Source organism: Bubalus bubalis, chromosome 14 (genome assembly GCF_019923935.1).
Source record: "Bubalus bubalis isolate 160015118507 breed Murrah chromosome 14, NDDB_SH_1, whole genome shotgun sequence".
In the NCBI taxonomy this organism is placed as follows: Eukaryota; Metazoa; Chordata; class Mammalia; order Artiodactyla; family Bovidae; genus Bubalus; species Bubalus bubalis.
Window position 1 is genome coordinate 53,759,710 of NC_059170.1, and position 22,997 is coordinate 53,782,706.

General features: G+C 40.7%; 1 protein-coding gene across 3 annotated transcripts in view; it reads left to right on the plus strand.

The window, feature by feature from the left end:
• The window catches only part of ITGA8 (integrin subunit alpha 8), a 191,024-nt gene extending 170,414 nt beyond the window's left edge, over positions 1–20,610 (plus strand). The window contains exons 28-31 of one of the 3 annotated variants that reach the window (XR_006544619.2): positions 5,246–5,347; positions 13,081–13,238; positions 15,430–15,552; positions 17,789–17,853. Coding sequence is in view for 2 of the 3 variants with exons in the window: in XM_025264358.3 (XP_025120143.3) it covers positions 5,246–5,347; positions 15,430–15,552; positions 17,789–17,875 (312 nt within the window). In the remaining variant the exon portion in view is untranslated. Of the gene's footprint in view, positions 1–5,245; positions 5,348–8,081; positions 8,997–13,080; positions 13,239–15,429; positions 15,553–17,788 lie in introns of those variants that run through there. The other 2 variants (XM_025264358.3, XM_025264359.3) reach the window with 2 other exon arrangements.
• Positions 20,611–22,997: the final 2,387 nt, after the last annotated feature.

Below are 22,997 nucleotides of genomic sequence, written 5' to 3' on the forward strand. Positions count from 1 at the left end.
CCTGAATATTCATTGGAAGGACTGATGCTGATGCTGCAATACTTTGGCCATTGATATGAAGAGCTGACTCATTGGAAAAGACCCTGATGCTGGGAAAGATTGAAGGCAAGAGGAGAATCTGGCGACAGAGGATGAGATAGTTCAATAGCATCATCAACTCAAAGGACATAAATTTGAGCAAACTCCAAGAGATAGTGAAGGACAGGGAAGCCTGGTGTGCTGCAGTCCATGGATTGCAAAGAGTTAGACGTGACTTACTGACTGAACAGCAACAGCAATAATCAAATGGGTGGATATGGGATAACCATTGAATAACCCAACTATTGGATGTGTTCGTTCACCATCCATTCACACTGTCAGTCAAGGAGGATTGATGAAACCCTCCTGGGCATGCTGTTCTAGGTGCTATGGAAGGTATAAGCTTCATATTCCATGCTCTATGCCTTCTAGTTTTCTATAATCTTGGTGGGGAGAAAGTAATCAAGAAAGATAAAAATTTAAACAACAATGTGGAAATTCCAAACAATATAGGGCATCTATAGTCTCATTCCAGACATACTGAATCACAATCTGTAGGCCCGATCCCAGATGTTTCTGATGTTCAGCAAAGCACAAAGCAAAGTGGCTTGTGAGTCATCAGAAATGGTGGTGATGAGTGGAAATGTGAGGAGGAGTCAGGCTGGTCAAGAGCAAAGAGGGTAAAGGGAGGAGAGAAGATCGCCACAGAGAAACATGTTTCCCCACGTTCTAGACTTCAAATCCCACCTCTCTTTTAAAATTTCTACTAGAGGGTAGCCAATGTGTAATGATGTGCTAGTTTCTACTGCACAGCAAAGTGAATCAGTTATACAAATACATATATTTACTCTTTTTCAGATTCTTTTCCCATATCGGTCATTACAGAGTATTGAATAGCGTTCCTTGTCCTTATTAGTTATCTATTTTATATATAGTAATGTGTGTATGTCAGTCCCAATCTTCCAATGTATCCCTTGCCCACCCCTTTGCATTTGTTGTTAAAACTAAGCAACTAAACAGCAATGGCAACAATCCCCTTTACTTCCTGACAACTGTTTGTTTTCTACATGTGCGACTCTATTTCTGTTTTGTTAATAAGTACATTTGTTATTCATTAAGAAATTCCCATGTTCATAAATGCAGAATCACGTTGGAGAAAAACTTCCCATCTAGAGTTGATTCAGAGATAAGTTCTCCCATGATTTGTTTCTCAAAGATATTACTTCAAGAGCAAGGGAATTATTTTCTATCAGTGTTTTTTAATATTGAATTTGGAGACAAAAGAAAATTTACTCTTTGAAGATTTGGGAGCCTGGATTCACACTGGAGTATGTGATTATAACTCTTAGGCACAGAATCTCACTACTGGCGTTTGTCATGTTTCTTCTGTGTCTATCAGCCAGGGTAGTAACAAAAGTAGATTTAAAACACCAAGTATACACAAGATTTTAAGAGCAAGAATTTTTTAATTTTAAAAAACACTTCCCACACAAACAAAAATCCAGCTTTCGATTAAAATGGAAATGCCAGGAGACAAGAGAACATAGAAAAAATAAAAACCAAAAAAGAATTTTTCCAAATGAACAAAGTTCCTTACCCTCCAGTGTCAGGATAGGAAAAGAAAATAAAAAGGCCAAAGATGTAGTGACTTTAAGTATACATAGAAGTTTTGCATACTCTAACTTGTTCTTATCACATAGAAGAAATGGGGTTTATTGAAGGGAAGAAAAATTCAACCACAGGGGCCAAAATACCTTGTAAAAATATGTAAATTATTACAATACAACCTGCCCAATTGGCCTCAAGAAACCCAACATTGGATTCTAGATGGTGAAAATGTTAGTAAAACTTTGATATGTAGCACTTGCTGATTCCTGTGATGTAACTATCCCCTTTATGGTCAGCTTCAAGCTGCAACATGATGTCACAGAGTACGGAGGTGGCCAGAGATGCAGAGCAGCACAGCATCCTATAGTGTTTTCCCTACAGATGCAGTAGAGCTAAATAATATCAAGAGCATGTGTGTGCATGGGTGCTAAGTTGTTCAGTGGTGTCCGACTCTGTGCAACCCAATGGACTGTAGTCCTCCAGGCTCCTCTGCCATGGGATTCTCCAGGCAAGAATACTGGAGTGGGTTGTTATGGCCTTTTCCAGGGGATCTTCCTGGCTCAGGGATTGAACCTGCGTCTCTTATGTCTCCTGCACTAGCGCCACCTGGGAAGACCATCAAGAGCATAAAATGCAATAAAATTATTACTCAGAACTGAGGTTTGACTGTTTATTATCTTTTTAGAAATACAGTTTACTTAAGTTTACATGTATCTATAATTTGTTTTAATAATGGCTCTGTTTAACAATGGGTACTCAAAGGTCTTCAAATTTTAGTGTTGTGTTCACAAGAGCCACTGTGAGCCAGCTACATCCCACCACTGGTTAGGTCACATCACTGTCTCAAGCTAAATGGAGGAAAATCACAGAAGCTTAAGTTCTTAGAGTGGTTTTCCTTGATTTACTCTTACATACTCTTCTTTGACCTTCAGTTAAGTTCAGCCGCTCAGTCGTGTCTGACCCTCTGCAACCTCATGGACTGTAGCATGCCAGGTCTCCCTGTCCATCACCAACTCCCAGAGTTTACTCAAACTCATGTCTATTGAGTGGGTGATGCCATCCAACCATCTCAACCTCTGTTGTCCCCTTCTCCTCCAATCTTCAATCTTTCCCAGCATCAGGGTCTTTTCCAATGAGTCAGTTCTTCACATCAGGTAGCCAAAGTACTGGAGTTTCAGCTTCAGCATCAGTCCTTCCAATGAATATTCAGGACTGATTTCCTTTAGGATGGACTGGTTGGATCTTCTTGCTGTCCAAGGGACCCTCGAGAGTCTTCTCCAACACCACAGTTCAAAAGCATCAATTCTTCAGCACTCAGCTTTCTTTATAGTCCAACTCGCACATCCATACCCGATTACTGGAAAAACCACAGCTTTGACTAGACAGACCTTTGTTGGCAAAGTAATGTCTCTGCTTTTTAATATGCTGTCTATTTGATCATAGCTTTCCTTCCAAGGAGCAAGCATCTTTTAATTTCATGGCTGCAGTCACCATCTGCAGTGATTTTGGAGCCCCCCAAAATAAAGTCTGTCACTGTTTTCACTGTTTCTCCATCTATTTGCCGTGAAGTGATGGGACCAGATGCCATGATCTTAGTTTTCTGAATGTTGAGCTTTAAGCCAACTTTTTCACACTCCTCTTTCACTTTTATCAAGAGGCTCTTTAGTTCTTCTTTGCTTTCTGCCATAAGAGTGGTGACATCTGCATGTCTGATGTTATTGATATTTCTCCCAGCATCTTGATTCCAGCTTGTGCTTCATCCAGTCCAGCATTTCTCATGATGTACTCTGCATATAAGTTAAATAAGCAGGGTGACAATATACAGCCTTGACATACTCCTTTTCCTATTTGAAACCAGTCTGTTGTTCCATGTCCAGTTCTAACTGTTGCTTCTTGACCTGCATACAGATTTCTCAGGAGGCAAGTCAGGTGGTCTGGTATTCTCATCTCTTTCAGAATTTTGCACAGTTTGTGGTGATCCACATAGTCAAAGGCTTTGGCATAGTCAATAAAGCGGAAGTAAATGTTTTTCTGGAACTCTCTTGTTTTTTCGATGATCCAGTGGATGTTGGCAATTTGATCTCTGGTTCCTCTGTCTTTTCTAAAAGCAGCTTGAACATCTGGAAGTTCATGGTTCATGTACTGTTGAAGCCTGGCTTGGAGAATTTTGAGCATTAGTTTGCTAGCATGTGAGATGAGTGCAATTGTGTGGTAGTTTGAGCATTCTTTGGCATTGACCTTAATCAATAGTTAATATGAGAACCGATTAAACAAAAGAACTTGCTGAAATGTTCTGTCAAACACCATACAGTTCTAGGTTGGTTCTTTACTAGGGGAATTTTGCTTCCCAGAAGACCTTGGCAGTTAATTGGAGACATTTTTGATTGTTACAACTGTGTGAGGGGTGCTACTGGCATCTAGTGGGTAGATGCCAGGGATGCTGCTAGACATCCTACAATGCATAGGACAGTTCCTTAACCAACCCTACTCCTGCTCTGGGTCTTCTGTATAGGAGGAAGTTCAGTTCAGTTCAGTTCAGTTCAGTTGCTCAGTCATGTCTGACTCTTTGTGACCCCATGGACTGCAGCACGCCAGGCTTCCCTGTCCATCACCAACTCTCGGAGCTTGCTCAAACTCATGTCCATCAAGTTAGTGATGCCGTCCAATCATCTCATCCTCTATCATCCCCTTCTCCTCCTGCCTTCAATCTTTCGCAGCATCAGGGTCTTTTCCAATGAGTCAGTTCTTCATGTCAGGTGGCCAAAGTATTGGAGTTTCAGCATCAGTCCTTCCAATGAATATTCAGGACTGATTTCCTTTAGGATGGACTGGTTGGATATTCTTGCAGTCCTAGGGACTCTTAAGAGTCTTCTCCAGCACCACAGTTCACAAGCATCCGTTCTTCAGCGCTCAGCTTTCTTTATAGTCCAACTCTCACATCCATACATGACTACTGGAAAAACCATAGCTTTGACTAGATGGACCTTTGTTGTCTACAAAAGGAAATATGACTAATTTCTTTGTAACTTAGCAGCAGTCTCTCTCCTAAAATATTTCGTTCTATCAGACAACAAGAATTTGTACTCACGATGTCTCCCCACTATGTTCTTCAGTAAGAGCACTTGTGCTTACTCCTTTAAGGATGTCTGATTTTCTGTTTTTATTTTAACCTTATTGTGCCAAATCTCTTGGTAATAAGATAGATTATCTTTAGAAATAAGAAGATGAATGATCGGATGGATGGTTAGACAGATGTCTAGACAGATAATGGATAGGTGATGGATGAATGGATGATGGATGATAAATGGATGATGATGGATGGATGGATGATTTATGGATGGTTGAATGAATGACGGATAGATAGTGGATAATGGATAGATAACTGGATGGACGGATGAATGATGAATGGATGATGAACAGTTGGATGGATGGATGAATAAGCAAATGGATCGTGAATGGATAGATGGATAGCAAACAAAAGTAAAAGAGAGAGAAAAGGAAGAAAGAAGGAGGGAATATTTCTTTGGAAATGGAAAACATTGAAAACAACTGGATGACTGCCAATATAACTTTAAAGTTTTACATGGAATATATTTTAAATAAATATTTTTAATTTCAGAGGAAAAATGATCCCTATTCTCTTGCATCCCTGGTGTCCTTTGAAGTTAAGAAGATGCCTTATAAAGATCAGCCAGCAAAACTCCCAGAAGGCAACATAGCAGTAAGTATCTTAAAATATATAGGTACAAATAATTTCACGGAAATTATTTTTTCAAACCTTGTTTTGCTTGTGTTAGGTTTAAGTGCCTAGTATACTGACTTGAGAAAAGTTTCCCTCTTAAGATTACTGTTTTCTTATTTCAGTCTGGAAATTCTTCAGTGTCATTTGATCAGATTTTTAAAACTTCAATGTAAATTTCTACTCCACCCCACTAAAAAAAAATCACAGGGCAGGACTAAAACCATTTTTTAATTAGGCTCTTTTGTTTGAAAGAAGTTCAGATATTAATTATGATCATAATGGAATCATGCTATGCTATGCTATGACTAAGTCACTTCAGTCGTGTCCGACTCTGTGCGACCCCATAGACGGCAGCCCACCAGACTCCCCTGTCCCTGGGACTCTCCAGGCAAGAACACTGGAGTGGGCTGCCATTTCCTTCTCCAATGCATGAAAGAGAAAAGTGAAAGGGAAATCACTCAGTCGTGTCCGACTCTTAGCGACCCCATGGATTGCAGCCTAACAGGCTCCTCCGTCCATGGGATTTTCCAAGCAAGAGTACTGGAGTGGGGTGCCATTGCCTTCTCCGAATGGAATCATACTTATTGTTAATTTTAAAGACAGGCTGGTGAGTGAGGTGAGAAGGGAAGACTGTCTTCCTTAGGGAGAAGACCACAGACCAGCTGTATGGACAGTCATTTTTCCTTTCTAAGCAAAGACCAGGCTTCCCTGGTGGCTCAGACTGTAAGGAATTGACCTACAATGCGGGAGACCTGCGTTCATTCCCTGGATTGGGAAGATCCCCTGGAAGAGGGAATGGCTATCCGTTCCAGTATTCTTGTCTGAAAAAATCCATGGGGACAGAGCAGCCTGGCGGGCCACAGTCCATGGGGCTGCAAGAGTTGGACATGACTGAGTGACTAGCACATGCACACACACACACACACACACACACACATACCCACAGAAGCAAAGACCAGTATTACCTGGAGGAAAAGTACACTAGGAGCATCATCTGAATTGAAGCTATTAAACATTAAATCAATCACTAGTTCATGTCTGACTCTTGAGACCGCATGGACTGTAGCCTGCCAGGCTCCTCTATCCATGGGATTTCCCAGGTAAGAATACTGGAGTGGTTGCCATTTCCTTCTCCAGGAGATCTTCCAGACCCAGGGATCGAACCCATGTCTGCTGCATTGGCAGGCAGATTCTGTACCACTGAGTCACTAAGGAACATTACTAATACCCAGATATCTGTCACAGCACAACTGCTGGTATCCTCAGCAACCTGGCAAGGCCATGCAGAGCAGACAGGAGGGTGAGTAACAGGGGATGAACAGGCCCCATCACCAAAATGCTGCCTTTACAGTGAATATGACCACAGCCAGAACTCTGGGTCAGGATTCAAATACTGAGATTTCAACCTTCATCTCTTGGTCACTTCATAGATATTTACAACCTCGACTTGGATTCTGGTTCCCAGGTCCTTGTTACTCAAAATATGTTTTTGCTGACCAGCAGCATCAGTAACACCTAAGAAATTGTTCAAAATTCAGAAACAGACCTCACCTCAGACCTGCCGAGTCAGAATCATCAGGGCAGCAGGTACACTGTCATCTTTAAGGAGGGTTGCTTTGGATGGTGTAGAGGTCACCACTCTCATAATTTCTCATCAGCCTAGATCTTAAAATGGAGCTATTTCTCTTTCCAGCCTAATCTACTTTTAGTAGTTGAAATCCATCCATTGATTAGTGATTTCCAACCCTGAGCATGCAAAGAATCACCATTCACATGATTTTAAAGGTTTATACATGTTATATGCTCAGTTGCTAAATTGTATCCAACTCTTTGAAACCCCATGGACATTAGCCCACCAGGCTCCTCTGTCCATGGGATTTCCCAGGCTAGAATATGGAGGTGGATTTCCATTTCCTCCTCCAGAGGATCTTCCCATCCCAGGGATGGAACCCGAGTCTCCTGCATCTCCTGCGTTGACAAGTGTATTCTTTACAACTGAGCCACCTAAGAAGCCCCATACATGTTAGGACCCTATCCAAAACATCAGGATTGAGTGAGTCTGGCATGGGCCCCTGGCACTGTGCTTTAGAGGCTCTACAAGTGATGCTTCTGCAGTGAAACTGGCATTGGGCACCTCTGACACAGGCAGGCAGTGTAAGAGAAAATCTGCAGATTCCAGAACAGGTTCATTGCGGGCTTCACCCTGGCTCCACTCGGCTCTAAGTGGAAACCTTCAGGAGCTCACTCTGTGTACCTTGCTGATGCCCTTAACCACATTTACCTGAAAGCATTGTTAAGAAGAGTATTTACGTTATATACAAAAAGCTTCAGCATTTTACCTAAAACGAGATAAGTCTCAGGTGTTGATAATAGTAACCTTCCCAAAATGTCCTACCTTCTCCGGCAAAGTTCAATAAGCCCAGTTAGAAGCATCCATAGATTCAAAATATCTCAGTAGACTTTGGTGGTGTTTAAAGCAAGCACTGCACATATTTCTCCACTTAGCACACCTCTCTTTCTCTCACGAGATGTCTGCCAGAGTTTGAATTTATGTTCAACCTAGAAGACATAAGCTTTGGGTTTTTAATATAGAATATTCATCCAAGGAGGTTCAAAGGCTTGTAACTCCAAGGGAGATAAATGTGAGTCCTTTGTTTTCTCTGAGCACATGCTCCATAACAGAAACATGTGTGACAGTCTGTTGCATCCACAGGATCGCGTCTTTCTGTCCTGGCCACAGGTGCCAGCCTGCTGTTCTCAACTCATCTCAAAAGATTCACAGGATGATGAGATACAGGCTTCCCTCCTCCGCACCACCCTTGTTCCTGCATCTTTGAAAAAGCCTTGTTATCTGATGTAGATGATTTACTGCATCATTTATGGAGAGTTTATGGGAAAACCTTTTAGGTCTCCCAGTCTCTGACCGCCTCAAGGAGACGTGGCCAATAGGAAGGCAGCTGTGCCCTACAGGCTTGGTTTGAGAGGATTGTGCTTGGAACCGGCAGATGTTTTAGAGTGAGTTCTCATCCTTGTCTTGAAAAGGACCCAGGAGGAGAGAAGTACTTCCAGATAGCAGAATCAGCTGGACGAGGTGGTTGGAGGATCTTCAGAGCTCCAGTCCACAGTCTGCCATTGGGGAAAGGGTCTCGGTTCCTTCCTTGGTAAATGACAAGAATATTTGCTTGTTTTCCTAGTTCCTTGCAGGTGATGAGGACTCTGCTTGTGCTTCTTTTCAGTGCGGTCATAACGCAGCCATTTCTTGAGCCCTAGATAAGTTTTCCATATTGAAAAAAATAGTAATCCCCAGCTGCTACTTGAATAGTGTCTGGGTTTGTAACAAATGAACTCTCCGTGCCACGTGACACTTGTCATGTTCAGAAGCAAAGGAAAGGTTGCATGATTAGAGGGTCTATGCCTAAATGCTGTATCATTACAGCAGAAAAAAAATTCAGTTATTGGAACACTTTTTTTGCCTATTCATAAACTTTGGTGTTTGTATTGTGTGACTAAAGCCAAATTCCATAATTTACATCTAGAAGAGCTTATGATTGTCTCGTGTAACTCGAAGTTCAGTTCAGTTCAGTCGCTCAGTCGTGTCTGACTCTTTGTGACCCCATGGACTGCAGCACGCCAGGCTTCCCTGTCCATCACCAACTCCCGGAGCTTGCTCAAACTCATGTCCATCAAGTTAGTGATGCCATCCAACCATCTCATCCTCTATTGTCCCCTTCTCCTCCTGCCTTCAATCTTTCCCAGCATCAGGGTCTTCTCCAATGAGTCAGTTCTTCACATCAGGTGGCCAAAGTATTGGAGCTTCAGCATCAGTCCTTCCAATGAATATTCAGGACTGATTTCCTTTAGGATTGACCGATTTGATCTCTTTCCAGTCCAAGGTACTCTCAAGAGTCTTCTCCAACACCACAGTTCAACAAAGACAGTTATGATAAAGTATTTCAGTGAAATCCTTAATTAAGAACTCACATGCAAATTGGAAGTCCGTTTGACTTTTTTGAATTGTTAGCAAAACTTCAGGATCTTAAAATGGAACTGTGATATTAAGCAATTATCTAGAGTTCAAACCTATCACAGGAACTTCTTATCTCATAAGGGCTGTTTGAATTTTGTTAAAATGTGTGTTCAGCTGGTCCACTTCATGTTATTATTTTGTTCTAAATGGCACTGTCGGCAGAGTGTCTTAGTACATTTATATAAAACATTCTCGTGACCCCACTGAAGTATGTTTACACAAGATTTTGAGATGCATAAATACAGATGTCAACATTAATTACCGTTGCAAATCCAAGGGAGTTTTTTCTTCTACCTTGGTATTTTGTCAAAATATACAAAAACATATCATAAATGTCAGTGATAAAATGTAGGCATATTAAAGATTTATTTATGGTCTTTCCACCATAATAAAGAACAACAAGATTTACGACATGATGAAGGTAAGATTAAATGTTCCCTACTTAGCATCACTTTAAGAATGTCTGAACTGCTTACAATTCATGGACCCTACTTCCTAAAATTACAGATAGTTATATAAGTGGAGTGTTAAAATTTTATACTATTTTTTAAAAATAGCTACAGGTTCTTGGTACATTAAAAAATGAAAAACAGTTTGTTGATTAGTTTGCATGTAACTGAATTTTTCTCCGTATGTTTTAAGCACTTAAGTTGTTCAATATGAACCTTTCTTAAAGCAGTTGAAGTATGTAGTCAAAACCCAAGTTCTTAAAGTAAAGCTTTAGTCCTAAATACACCCCATCATTGGCCTTGGGACCACCTTCTTGATGAATGAATTTAGTAAAGAGGGTCTTGGGTAATTTGGCTTCTCACACTACTGTGTGAGATTATACAAAAGTTGTCAAGCTGTGCGATTCAGTATGGTACCCACTCGCCACATTGCCATGGATGGTAAGGACCTGAGATGCGGGTGGAGTGGCTGAAGAACTGAAGTCATTTTACTTCATTTTAACTTACTTAAATGTAAACTTAAAACTATAGGAGTATAAGGTATTTTTTTTTCTTTAATGCAGTTTTATTTTTTGGGTAAGACAACATTTCACTTGAATCAATGAAAATCTTGTGGTTGTCACTTGCTGCAAGTGTTAAATAAACACTGGACTTTGGAGACTTAGTAAAAAGAAAAGAGGAATAATATTTTTATATCAGTTATACTTTGAATAATAATTTTGATGTTTAGTGTTAAATAAAATACATTGTTAAAATTTATGCCCCATGTTTCTTTTTACTCTTTTTAATTTGACTATGACAAAACTTTAAATGACATGCATCACTTGCCTTATATTTCTGTTGGACAACACTGATATACAGCAGAGTCATAGAAGGTTCCCTTTTGGAGCTGTTGGTAATACCTATAGAACTTCAGGGAATATGGGTGTTTAATAAATCTTATTTGAAATGAATGAAAATTTCTTACTATAAATCAATGTTTAGTCATTAGAAACTATATAAATTAAGACCTGTTTTTCTCATATTTATTATTCAATAGATAAGCTTCTTGTGGACTTGTCAAAATGAGCTGCCAGACAAATATAAACATTAGAAATAACCAAGTTGGGGTATTTTTCAAGATGTTATCTCTTGGCCAAGCTTCCCCTAAACCATCCTAGGGTTTCTACAGGACTAAAACAAATTTAAATAAACATTGGTCCTATAAAAGTGATCAATTAAGTCTTTTCTCTTAAGCTTGCCTGTAGGGTTCAAGTTTCTTGTCTATACGGAGTACTGAGTTTCAGGAAAAGCTTGGCTTTATCTGTTTCCACTTGCAGAGAAAACGCTTCATTTCTATTTACAGACCTGAACATGTCTCCTGACTCCCTAACCAATGTGTTCTCAGAAAGACCTCTCTTTTCAAGACCCGGATGACTCTTCCAGTGATGTGATACATCCACCCTTTTCTAGCAGCAGCCATCTAGCTCCTTAGGCCTGGAAATCTGAAGAAATGCTTCAGGGCACCATTGTTGTTTGTATTTTTACTGTCCCTAGTCTAGCAGCTTCTCAACTATGCAGTGAAAAACCGGGAAACCACCAGGGGCAACGGAAGTTCTCTGCAGCTGCCCTGGTTTAGGGGCTTCTGGTGGTTCACATGGTAAAGAATCTGCCTGCAATGCAGGAGACCCGGGTTCGATCCCTTGGTGGGGAAGATTCCCCTGGAGAAGGGAATGGCAACCCACTCCAGTATTCTTGCCTGGAGAAGTCCATGGACAGAGGAGCCCCGGTTGAGATCAAGAAGATTGGGCAGCCTCCGTGCCATGTAGACGCCTTAAAGGCAGCAGGTTAGGAGAGAGGTATGCAGGTGAGGGAGCAAAGTCACTGAGCTTGTCTTCCTCTAAAACTGAAGTCTCTTCCTCTTAGCTACAGGCGCTATGTGACATGCTTAATCCTTCCATTGAAAGTGCTCACAGAAAGAATGCAAAATGGCATTTTTCAAATAAAAATAATGTTGTCAGAAGCAAACTGACAACAGTTTTGGTGATGAGAATTTCAGATTTTGGAATGGATAAGAATAACAGTTATCATCTCTGAGACTGTTTAAAGACTTTGGTCAGAATATTTGGAAGTGAATGCAGACAAAAAGCCAGTAGGTTTTGTAATTATACCTTATAAAGCTGTTTTCTGCTTCTAGAGACCCTAATAAGCATATCCTGTCCAGTTTCATGTTTTATTGGTACTTTTCCATCACTGCTGTGAAAAATCCTTCAGATATCATTATTAGATCTTTGTGAGTGACTTCCACTGCTTGTTTCTGCAGATGGACCGGTTTCGTAGATGATACATCAAAACCTGCAGTACCACTCTCCACCCACTTCCTATATCCAAAAATCAGTTATCCCCTACAATCCATTTATTAAGAAGTGGGCATTTTTAAAAAAGATTTAAAAGGCACACAAATTGGAAATGAAGATATAACTGTCCCTGTTTGGAAAAAAAAAAACAAACCTGTAATATCCAAGTGGCAAAGAAACCCAGGAAAAACTCAGTAGCTGTTCTTCCATTTCTTTTTATTAAACCAACAATTTGAACAGTCTATGGTCTATGGCCCTTATTTCAACTCCTTTAGTTTAGCTTTTTTTTTAACTTACAAAACTAGAACTGTTTCCTATGTTATAATAAAACATAGGGAGGTAACCAGATATTAATTAGGTCAACTAGACGAAGGAACATGAGAAAGTATTGTTGTCTGCCTTCCTAAATTACCTATTAGTCAATTTTGGTGGTCTCTAACACATGCACAAAATACAGACCAAAACTACGTTGTTTCTTCAGTGAACTTAGAGCTTAAGGGGAAGAAACAGTTACAAGAAACCTCAGAATTGCCCGTGGCTTCATATTTTCTCTTTTCTAGGTCATTGTATCTGGCTTATGAGTGCGCGACCACTACTACCCTTGATAGTTCCAAAATTCTGAAATTCTCATTATTAAAACTGTACTGGTCTGCTTCCAGTAATATTAGGGTCATTTTATTTTTATTTATTTGGCTGGGCCGAGCCTTCACTGCAGCATGAGAGCTCTTAGTTGTAGCATGTGGGAGCTGGTTCCCCGACCAAGGATCAAACCCAGGCCCCCTACATTGGAAGCACAAAGTCCTAGCCACTGGACCACAAGGGAAGTAAATGATCACTTCATGCTCTTTCTCTGAGCACCGTAAGATGCAGGATTGAGCACTGATTTCACATGTTATCCAGGGTAATTCACCAAAGGAGAGAGGTGTGAAGAGAAATGATCCAGAAGTGATCTCGCCCTCCACTGACTCGTGTAGCTGTATCGTGCAGAGGATCACTTCAGGCAGTGGAATCCAACTGGCATGATAATGCTTGGAGTCTTTCCAGTGCGTTTCATCAGTGTATGTACCATGTGTTCTGTTTTTAAACTGTGGCAAGTACAGAGAGTGTGACCCCATCATGGTCATGGAATGCTGCCCTTCTCCTCGATATGTTGGACAAATAAGGGCAGTGCCAGTGAGGGAAGCAAGGAGGAAGGTAAAAGGGCAAGTAGTTACACCAGCCTTTCTCTCACTGAAAGCACCGGTCAGGTCCCTGGCATTCCTGACCACGTGGAACCACTAACAGCTTCACTATCACCAACGTCATTGTGTAGCCTGGATATAAGTGATATTTGGGGCTGGAGGATCAAGTGAATTAAGTCATCAGGATGTCTGCTGCACAGGGGACGTGGACCAAAATGAAGGAGTTATAAAAACCTTGGCAGGTTAAGAACAGCACAGGCAGGATGCTCAGATCTAGTTAAGAAGGCAGAAGGAAAGATGTGAGCAGAGGCAGGACCCAGCACTAGGGCAGAGGCTATGAAAGCACCAAGGTTTCCAGAAACCAAGGGGAAACCAGAGCCACCAAGCCACCCTGAGTTCACCGTCAACTCCTGGTGGGTTAGAGAAGCGTGGCCCAGAGTTTCTGTATGGGAGTCAGGATGGGCTCAGGATTCTTTCAACCAGCACAGTTAAAACAAGGAGCATGTGGACCAGCTTAACCGAGGTGATCTTTTGTGTGTGCATGCTCAGTCTCTTCAGTCGTGTCCAACTCTTTGCAGCCCTATGGACTATAGCCCGCTAGGCTCCTCTGTCCATGGGATTTCCCAGGCAAGAATACTGGAGCGAGTTGCCGTGCCCTCCTCCAGAGATCTTCCCAACCCAGGGATTGAACCAGCATCTCCTACATCTAATGCATTAAAGGCAGATTCTTTACCCACTGAGCCACTGGGAAACCCCCAGAAGTAAGGGTGAAGCTCACTTCTCTCTAAAACCAGATAAGCCTGCTTTGGTGAATAACATTTTAGATCCAAGAATATTTTTCCTTCTCTTTTCTTTGACAGAGGGTGTGAGCAGCAGGGCTGGGTCTCTGCTTGTTTTTTGTTTTTTTGTTTGGGTGTCTCCAGAGCCTGTGCCTGCCTATGATAGGAGAGCTTCTCCTGCCTACATGGGAGGCAGGGGTGGTTCACACATACAGAGCGTGCAGTCCTGCTGGAAAGGTCTCTTTTCTCCTCCAAGTTTCCTTGCAACAGTGGGGCATTTGGTGAGGTCCAACAGCAACTGAAAATGGGATTTAAGACCGAAAGCAGCACCAGCACATTGAGACAATTAATTCTCACATCAATGACTATAGTTACTTTCATGAAATGGGAGATGGTTGGTCTTACGGGACTGTATTAGTAGAGTACCAATGGGTTCTTTGTTGATAGGGCACAGAGACAGAGCCTAGGGCTAAGGAGGCGGTGACACTGATTAGATCTGTGGATCACTTCGCCCCCTGGGACCCAATTTTCTCATCTGTAAAATGGGGACTTAGGTGATGTCTACCCACTTGCATATCCAGCAGGTTGTTTGCAAGTTCACTTCTCAGTGAGGTGAGCTTAGTTCTGTGGAGAAACATGTGTGGACGGACTTGGCTTTTTGTTGGGTTTACTTTGCCATAAAAAGGTCCGTCCCAATTCAAGGTCATTCCTTTCCACCTTGTTGCTTCATGCTTCACCTCAATTCTATTCTAGGCTTTCTGGGTTGGTGTAAACCAAACACCCACCAAGCGTCTGTAGTTGGACTTGCATCCAACTTGAGAAGCCTGAGAATGTGTTAATGGTTAAGATTCCAAGTTCAAGTGCTGTAAACTCTCAAATCTTCCCCCAGGGTGACTTCAGCTAAAGTACTCTTTGGTAGTTACTGCTTTATTTTTTATTATACTATATTATATATACACTAGTATTTATTATACTAGCCAAAACTCCAATACTTTGGCCACCTGATGTGAAGAGCTGACTCATTTGAAAAGACCCTGATGCTGGGCAAGATTGAGGGCAGGAGGAGAACGGGACAACAGAGGATGAGATGGTTGGATGGCATCACCGACTCAATGGACATGGGTTTGGGTGGACTCTGAGAGTTGGTGATGGACAGGGAGGCCTGGCATGCTGCGGTTCATGGGATCGTAAAGAGTCAGACCTGACTGAGCAACTGAACTGAACTGAACTGCTTTATTTCACTGAATGGTTTTTAAATTTGAGCTCATTTCCTTTATTTTCCATTCCAGATTAAAACATCGGTTATTTGGGCCACCCCAAATGTTTCCTTCTCAATTCCATTATGGGTAATAATACTAGCAATACTTCTTGGATTATTGGTTCTGGCCATTTTAACCTTGGCTTTATGGAAGGTAAGTGTATTTGCTTTCTTTTCCTTTTTGAGTAGAGAGGCCACTGGGAGTATTTAAAAGGATATACCTAGGATTTCAAAGAGCCAAAGCTAGAGGCGTGATCTGGGAATTTCCAACACAGGGACTTGAAGGGAAAGCTGGGTCTTGTTTGCTTTGGCAAACTTAATATGCTTGTGTAACTGACATTTAAGAAGATTGAGGGTGTTTAATGCTGCTTTTATCTTGCAATTTCTTATAAATAAATATAGAGTTAGAATTTATTAACAAAGACCTATGATCTTCTTTCCAATATGCTTAGAGTGATCATGTTATGATGAAGACTTCTCTTTCTTGTTTAATTAATCAGGATCTTAAGCTTTTTGTTGACACAATCCTATCAGCAATACTTGAGAGTTTTGTAAGCACTACACAGATGCAATTAATATAGTAATTAGTTGATGCATGGGCTTTCAATGACACCACATAGATTATGCATGTTCTAATATTCTTGGATTTTTTTTTTTTTTATCTTGCCAACTCGTCCATATCCATTAGGAAGCCTTAACTTCCTCTTTCACGTGTTTTGCTGAAGTTTCAGCTGAAAGTCTGCAATGGGAATTAATCTCTGGGCCCCAAACCAACAGGACTGCCAAGTTTCACAGAGCTTTCCATTCCAAAATAGAAACAATGTCACCATGACATGATCATAAGAGCAATTAATCCAGTCACATCTTCAGTTCAGTTCAGTCGCTCAGTCGTGTCTGACTCTTTGCGATCCCATGGACTGCAGCACTCCAGGCCTCCCTGCCATCACCAACTCCCGGAGTTTACATCTTAGTTTAGTACCATTGTTGTCATTCTCCAAAATCATAATATATTTTTATTTTGAAACAACATGAGACATACTTAACAAACTAAGAAAACCTTTGAGTTATGTAATGGCTTTTCTGATCTTCATCAGCAGTTTTGTGCCATCCTGAGCCCACACAGGTCTAATGCATGGTCTATCTTTAGAAATAGACTTCTGTGTTAGTCTATTATTCATAGTAACTTTATATCCATAAATGATGCAATGGTATGTAGCAATTGATAGAGAAATGCACTAATCCTACAAGAGAAAGATGACTCAATGGCTATAAGTGAAAGCTAATGAATTGGGCTTCCAACCTAAGAAACAATAAGAATTAAGATTTTAGGTTTCTAGGGAAAGTTGTACTCTCCAAAACCAAATCCTCATTTGAAACTCAGGAGAGTGAAGATTCAAGAATCACCTCTTCCCTGAGTTGCTGATTGATTTCTGGAAAGTTGAGACAGCTCACGAAGCTGTTCAGATGGAAATAAAGGACCCATCTAATTGTCCTCCATGTACTAGATATTCCACCAAGTGCAGAGAGAGAGACAAGCATCTCTCCACCTCCTCCTTTAGTCCATCTTTAGGTAGCCCATAGTACGCTTTAGGAATCTGCTTCCCCTAGTCAAGAATTCACATTGCTGCCAGCTCCAGAAACATGCAGAAAAGCAGAGAAAAAAATCCTTGGGCCACGTTGCTGTAAGCCCAGAAAAATATACAAAGTCCATAAGTGGTTTATACACAATGAACATTCTTGGGACTTCCCTGGTGGTCTAGTGGTTAAGACTTCCCCTTTCAATGCAGGGGTGCAGCCTGGAACACTGATCGGGGAGCTAAGATCTCACATACCTTGAATCCAGAAAACCAAAATATAAGACAGAAACAATGTTGTAATAAATTCAAAAAAGACTTTAAAAAATGGTCTACATAAAAAAAAAAAATCTTTCAAAGAGAAAGAACATTCTCCCACCACCACAGGCAGGGAAGGAAGAACGTGGACACTTTGCATAGGCAATGAATTCCTCTGTGCAGGTAAACAACACACTGCTCTCACCTCCTAATCTGGAGAATTGGGCAGATTCTAGTCTCAGAGCACCAGATTCCTTAGACAATATATAAAAGGAGGAAAGTTATTTTTTTAAGATATTTTATGTGGACCATTTTAAAAATCTTTATTGAATTTGTTACAATGTTGCCTCTGTTTTATGTTGTTTTTTTTTTTGGCTGGGAGGCATGTGGAATCTCAGCTCCCCGACCAGGGATCAAACCCGCACCCCTTGCATCGGAAGGTGAAGTCTTAACACTGGACCACTAGGAAAGTCCTGACAAAGAGAACACTCTTAGAATGAGGGGTTTCATGAATTCTCAGGATGACCTGACTAGCTGGCTCATTTCTCTCTTCCCTAGTGCGGATTCTTTGATCGAGCAAGACCACCCCAGGACGATATGAATGACCGGGAACAGCTGACCAATGAGAAAACCCCTGAGGCATGAAAAGGAAAGCCAAAGACAAAAACAAGTTCAATACTACTCCAGTTCAAAGCAAAGAAGGATCATGAGGGTTCAACCCAGGTTGTCCTGCACCTGCCAGTGTCCTCAGACGGGAGGGCCATGTCATCACCTCATCTACCCTGTAATCTGGAGAAGTTTCCATGGATCCTGGTGATCCTGTGGGGAAACGAAGCCTCCTCAACACTGCAGAAACGCTGGGCAGCCGTGGAAGATGTCTTTGGCTTGAGTCCTTCTGTATTTGGCAGACACTTTGAAATGGGTATGGGAATGTGAGGTTGCTTTCCAGGTAAATCCATCTGAAGTCTCGAAAATGCAGTGTCTGAGTTAGGATGGACTTTAGAAGGCGAACTTGGACCAAACCTTCCAACACTACTGTATACAATGGAATATTTGACACCTCCCTCTGGAAAAGACACATTTCTAGTGACGTTACAGCTCAGGGAGACCAGCCTATGCTGTTGGGACTGTGAAAGGACCTTGGAAATGGCAGAGATCATCTTTGTGAGCGAGGATAACGATTTATTTATTTATTTTCCATGACTCTAGGCTGACACTCTAGAGGATCTGGAAATTAAAGATTTGGTTCGCTGGTTTTTTAAATCACTCACCAAATTTCCCTCCGAGATGTCTGTTTTGTGCAGAATACATAACTTAACAGGACTTAGGATTTAGATAGCGTTAAGGAAAAGTGAATTGGTATTAGAAAACTGTTTCACTTTCATGACCTCTACATGAAATTACTTTTATTCATGCTTTCAGGGACTCACATCTGCTTAATTTAGCCTTGCAAAAAGTTGCATTGATATCTACTTTTACAAAAAAAAAAATCATCTTTCCATTAACTTAATTAGCAATATACAAATCTCAAGGGACTCTCAACCCTGAGTGGTACTTAAAAATAATGGTAAAATTTCTAGAGTCCATTCACAAAAAAGCAATTCAATAATTTGGGCAGGCATATTATTTTTAATATCTATGAGGCAATAGCAATATTTTAATTTGGGATTAAATACCTTTTTACTATATGTCAAACTTACATTCACAGAAAAGACACGTTAAACATAAATAGGAAGAAGCATAAAGTTAGGCATATGTGTGATGAACCTAGAAAACAGATTCCTATGGATTTTATTTAGAACTGCCTGTTCCAACTTTACTTTTCATTTTTTCTGCTAATCGTTATAGTACGTGAGTTTGGAAAATAATTTTTACTTAAGCTATTTTCCCATCATCTTGAATTTAACCATCACATAAACTTGATGTTTAAAACTCTTGTAAATAATCCATAATCATATGTAACAGTATCGTTTTAAGTAAAATAGACCAGCCAAATTTATATAGTCTGCACAACTTTGTATCCTTTTTATGATAATGAAAAATTATTATGAAGAAGTGCTGAACAAATTTTATATTTATGTGCAATATTTTATAGACCTATGTATCAAAAAGCATGTTTACACTGGCATTAGTTATTTTTTAAATTAATATCCTGAATCCTAAGTATGATAAAACCAGTAGACCCCAATCCTTCAGTTTACAAAGCAGTTGGAAAATTTATGCCCCACTTTCAACAATCACACTTGATTCGAAAGATGAGCCAAACTCACAGACACTAAATTTTTGGTCATGCCTTAACCTGGACACAAGCCATCTGGCTCCAGCTGCAGAATTTCTTTGGAAACCAAATCAAAGGCACATGGGTGAATACACTGAACAATTCATACTCTGCCTGCTCGTGAATTAAATCCTGTCATGGTAGCAGTTTCAAGGCTGTCAGGAACTGAAGTCTGGCTCCAAGCGTGTGTGGCTGACTTGGGGGTGAGAACTGCACATGTTTCAAAGAGCTTGAGGGTCTCATGTCAGCCTCAGGGGGTCTTAGGTGGTCGTTGTCTGGGTAGAAGTGGTTCTACAGGCAGGGGCTGTCTCTGAGATGAGTGGAAGGAGGACTCTCTGCCTCCAAAGTGACACCCCAACTCTTGTCATCATGCCTGACTTTTGGCCAAGAGAGAATAGCTCCTCAAGGTTTGGGGTCACAAAAGAGCCCTGAGAAAACACACCTGTTGTCTTTCAAGCTAACCTTCATAAAGGAACTCGGAACTCTTAGGGCTGGGACCGTCAAAGCCAGGTCATACAGACACCTGGAGGAAGCTCGAGATGCCAGGAGCAAGGTTGGGATCCAGAACAGAGCAAGGTGTGAGGACTTCAAAGGCAAACTACAGCATCCTCACAGTCTCAGCCCAAAGTGATCTCCATCTAGAAGGACAGGCACTGCTATCTATAGGCAGTTTGCAGAGGGCCGTCAATGCACACTGAGGTCAGGTGAACCCTCCACGCCTCAGTTCTTGAGTGCCCCTCCACATGGAAAATATTCTAAAAATGCACTGAGCAAATCTGCTTCTCATCATATAAAGCCAATCACTTTCATCATTTATAATATGCTGTTGCTTCTCTTAGAATCTATCTATATATTTCAGATATATCTTTAGAAATACTTTCAGCTGATTTTCAGTACATGGGAAAAAATGGACAAATCAAGTTTTATAAACTTGGAGATTTTTATACACTAAATAAGCAACATGGACCAATTGCCCACTGAAACCCCACTTCTTTGAACTCAACCCTTTTCTTGTTTTATTTAAATATATGTGTAGAATCTGTGAAGATTTTCATGTACCTATTTACCTTGTCACTAATAAAATTAAAAACTAAAGACCTGATGACATATTTGTGGGTTTTTTCTCAAGCAATGTAAAACTTTCCCATGATGGCAGACATCAAAGGTTTGGGTCTTCACACTTCTTTACCATAAAAACATTTAACATTGAAAGAAATTTGAAAGAGCAAGGACATGACACTTTTTGGAATAATGAACCTGTTCTAAATTTAGATTGTGGTGATGTTTGCATGAATACACTAAGAAGGACTGGACTGTATGCATTAAATGGATGAGTTTTATGGGAATTAAATCTCAATACATATGTTTAAAAATGTGAGTCATTTCTGATACCTACACTTTCATATAATTGGTATCTTTTCCTTTACATTTCCTTTCCTTTTTAAGATATTGATTTACTTGTTTGGCTGTGTTGAGTCTTTTGCAGCTTGCAGGATCTTTGTCACATCAGTCAGGACTCTCTAGGTGTGGCATGTAATCTAGAACACGTAGGCTCAATGGTTGCGACACATGGAATTAGTTGTTCTGTGGCATGTGGGGTCTTAGTTCCCCAACCAGGGATCAAACCCAAGTCCCCTGCATTGCAAGGCAAATTCTTAACCACTGGACCACCAGGAAAGTGCCTACATTGTCTTCCAAATTGTGTCCATATGAAAACTTCACGTTTTAATGAAGCCTTCCTTTGGGTCATTGACCAATTCAAAAGCTGCTCCTAGTCTCCAATGGCATTTTGTGAATTACGACACTTTTCCAGTTGTTCTCATGACTATTTTCCAGCTGGGCCAATCCTCTGTGCAAGCAGGAATATCTTTTCACCTTTGTGTTCCCTACATTAAGCACCACCATCTGTTACATAGTCAGTGCTCGAAAACCATTCTAAAGTGAATGAATGAATATATGTGCACAGTAATAATCATGTGATATGTACTTTTGTAATCTTTGCTCCTCTTACAAAGCCTGGAGGTACACGCCTTTTTATATCCTATTTGTAGTGTTCATATGATGTTGTTATAATAGTTACCCAATGTTTTATCCAATTAGCAGATCATCATTTGTTTAACAATACTTCTTATTGGAAATATTTCTTCATAAATTCATTTATTAAGAATAGCATGAAATTGAATACTTTCATACATGAGGCTTGTTTTCGGTTATTTCAATAAATGAACTTCACAAGAGTAAGGTAGTTTGGTTAAAGTAGATGAAGATTTTTGTACTTCTTGATAATATATTGTTTCTTAAGAGGACTAGATCAATTTGCATTAAATACACCACTTCCTTCACAACTCTGTCAGTATCCTAAAATATTTTGGTAATGATTTTCAAATATTACTTTAATTTGTGTTTCACTAGTTATTGTTGTGGAGAAGGCGGATTGGCACCCCACTCCAGTACTCTTGCCTGGAAAATCCCATGGACGGAGGAGCCTGGTAGGCTGCAGTCCATGGGGTCACGAAGAGTCGGGCACAACTGAGCGACTTCACTTTCACTTTTCACTTTCATGCACTGGAGAAGGAAATGGCAGCCCACTCCAGTGTTCTTGCCTAGAGAATTCCAGGGATGGGGGAGCCTGGTGGGCTGCCATCTATGGGGTTGCACAGAGTCGGACACGACTGAAGCAACTTAGCAGCAGCAGTTATTGTTGATCAGTCACTCAGTCATGTCCAACTCTTTGCAGCTCCATGGACTGCAGCACATCAGGCTTCTCTGTCCTTCACCATGTCCTGAAGTTTGCTCATACTTATGTCCATTGAGTCAATGATGCCATCCAACCATCTTGTCTTCTGTCAAATTCAGTACATTTAATGTATACACTTAATTTTGATTTCTAATATTATTGAATATTCAATAGAGACCAGTTTATTGATTGTATATTTAAATACTTGCCACTTCTCTGGTTGGGATTCATGAATTCCAGTGAAACAAATCCCAGTGCCTGGATGCTTTTCTTATCACCAAAAAAAAGAAGTAAGATGAACCCTTCACTTCACACTATATATTACTCACACTTTAAAGCCTACACATATTGAAAAGCTCAGGATGGTCCAGAGGCACTTATGTGTCTAAGGTAAGAAGTCACAAAACCAAATCTAAGATTTAGGAACATTGGTGCTGAAGATCAATGCATCTTGCTAGTAGAAACTATCTGAGAGGGGCAAGACCTCCTGGCGCACACTCAGAATGGCCTATAATGGGCGAGCCCACCAGTTACAGCCTGTGCATGCTCATAGTGGGTAAATAAAAGAACTCTTACCATGTCTTATAGAGTAGTCAAGTGCTTTGTAATTGGATGTATGCAGCTGGAGCTCAGTCTTTGCACCAAACTCTGTTGGTAGCATTTTATATGTAGACACTGAGCTGCATCAATACTTTCTAAAGGTTGAGTTGACATTTGGGTACCTACAGTGGGCAAAATAAGATCAGGATCAC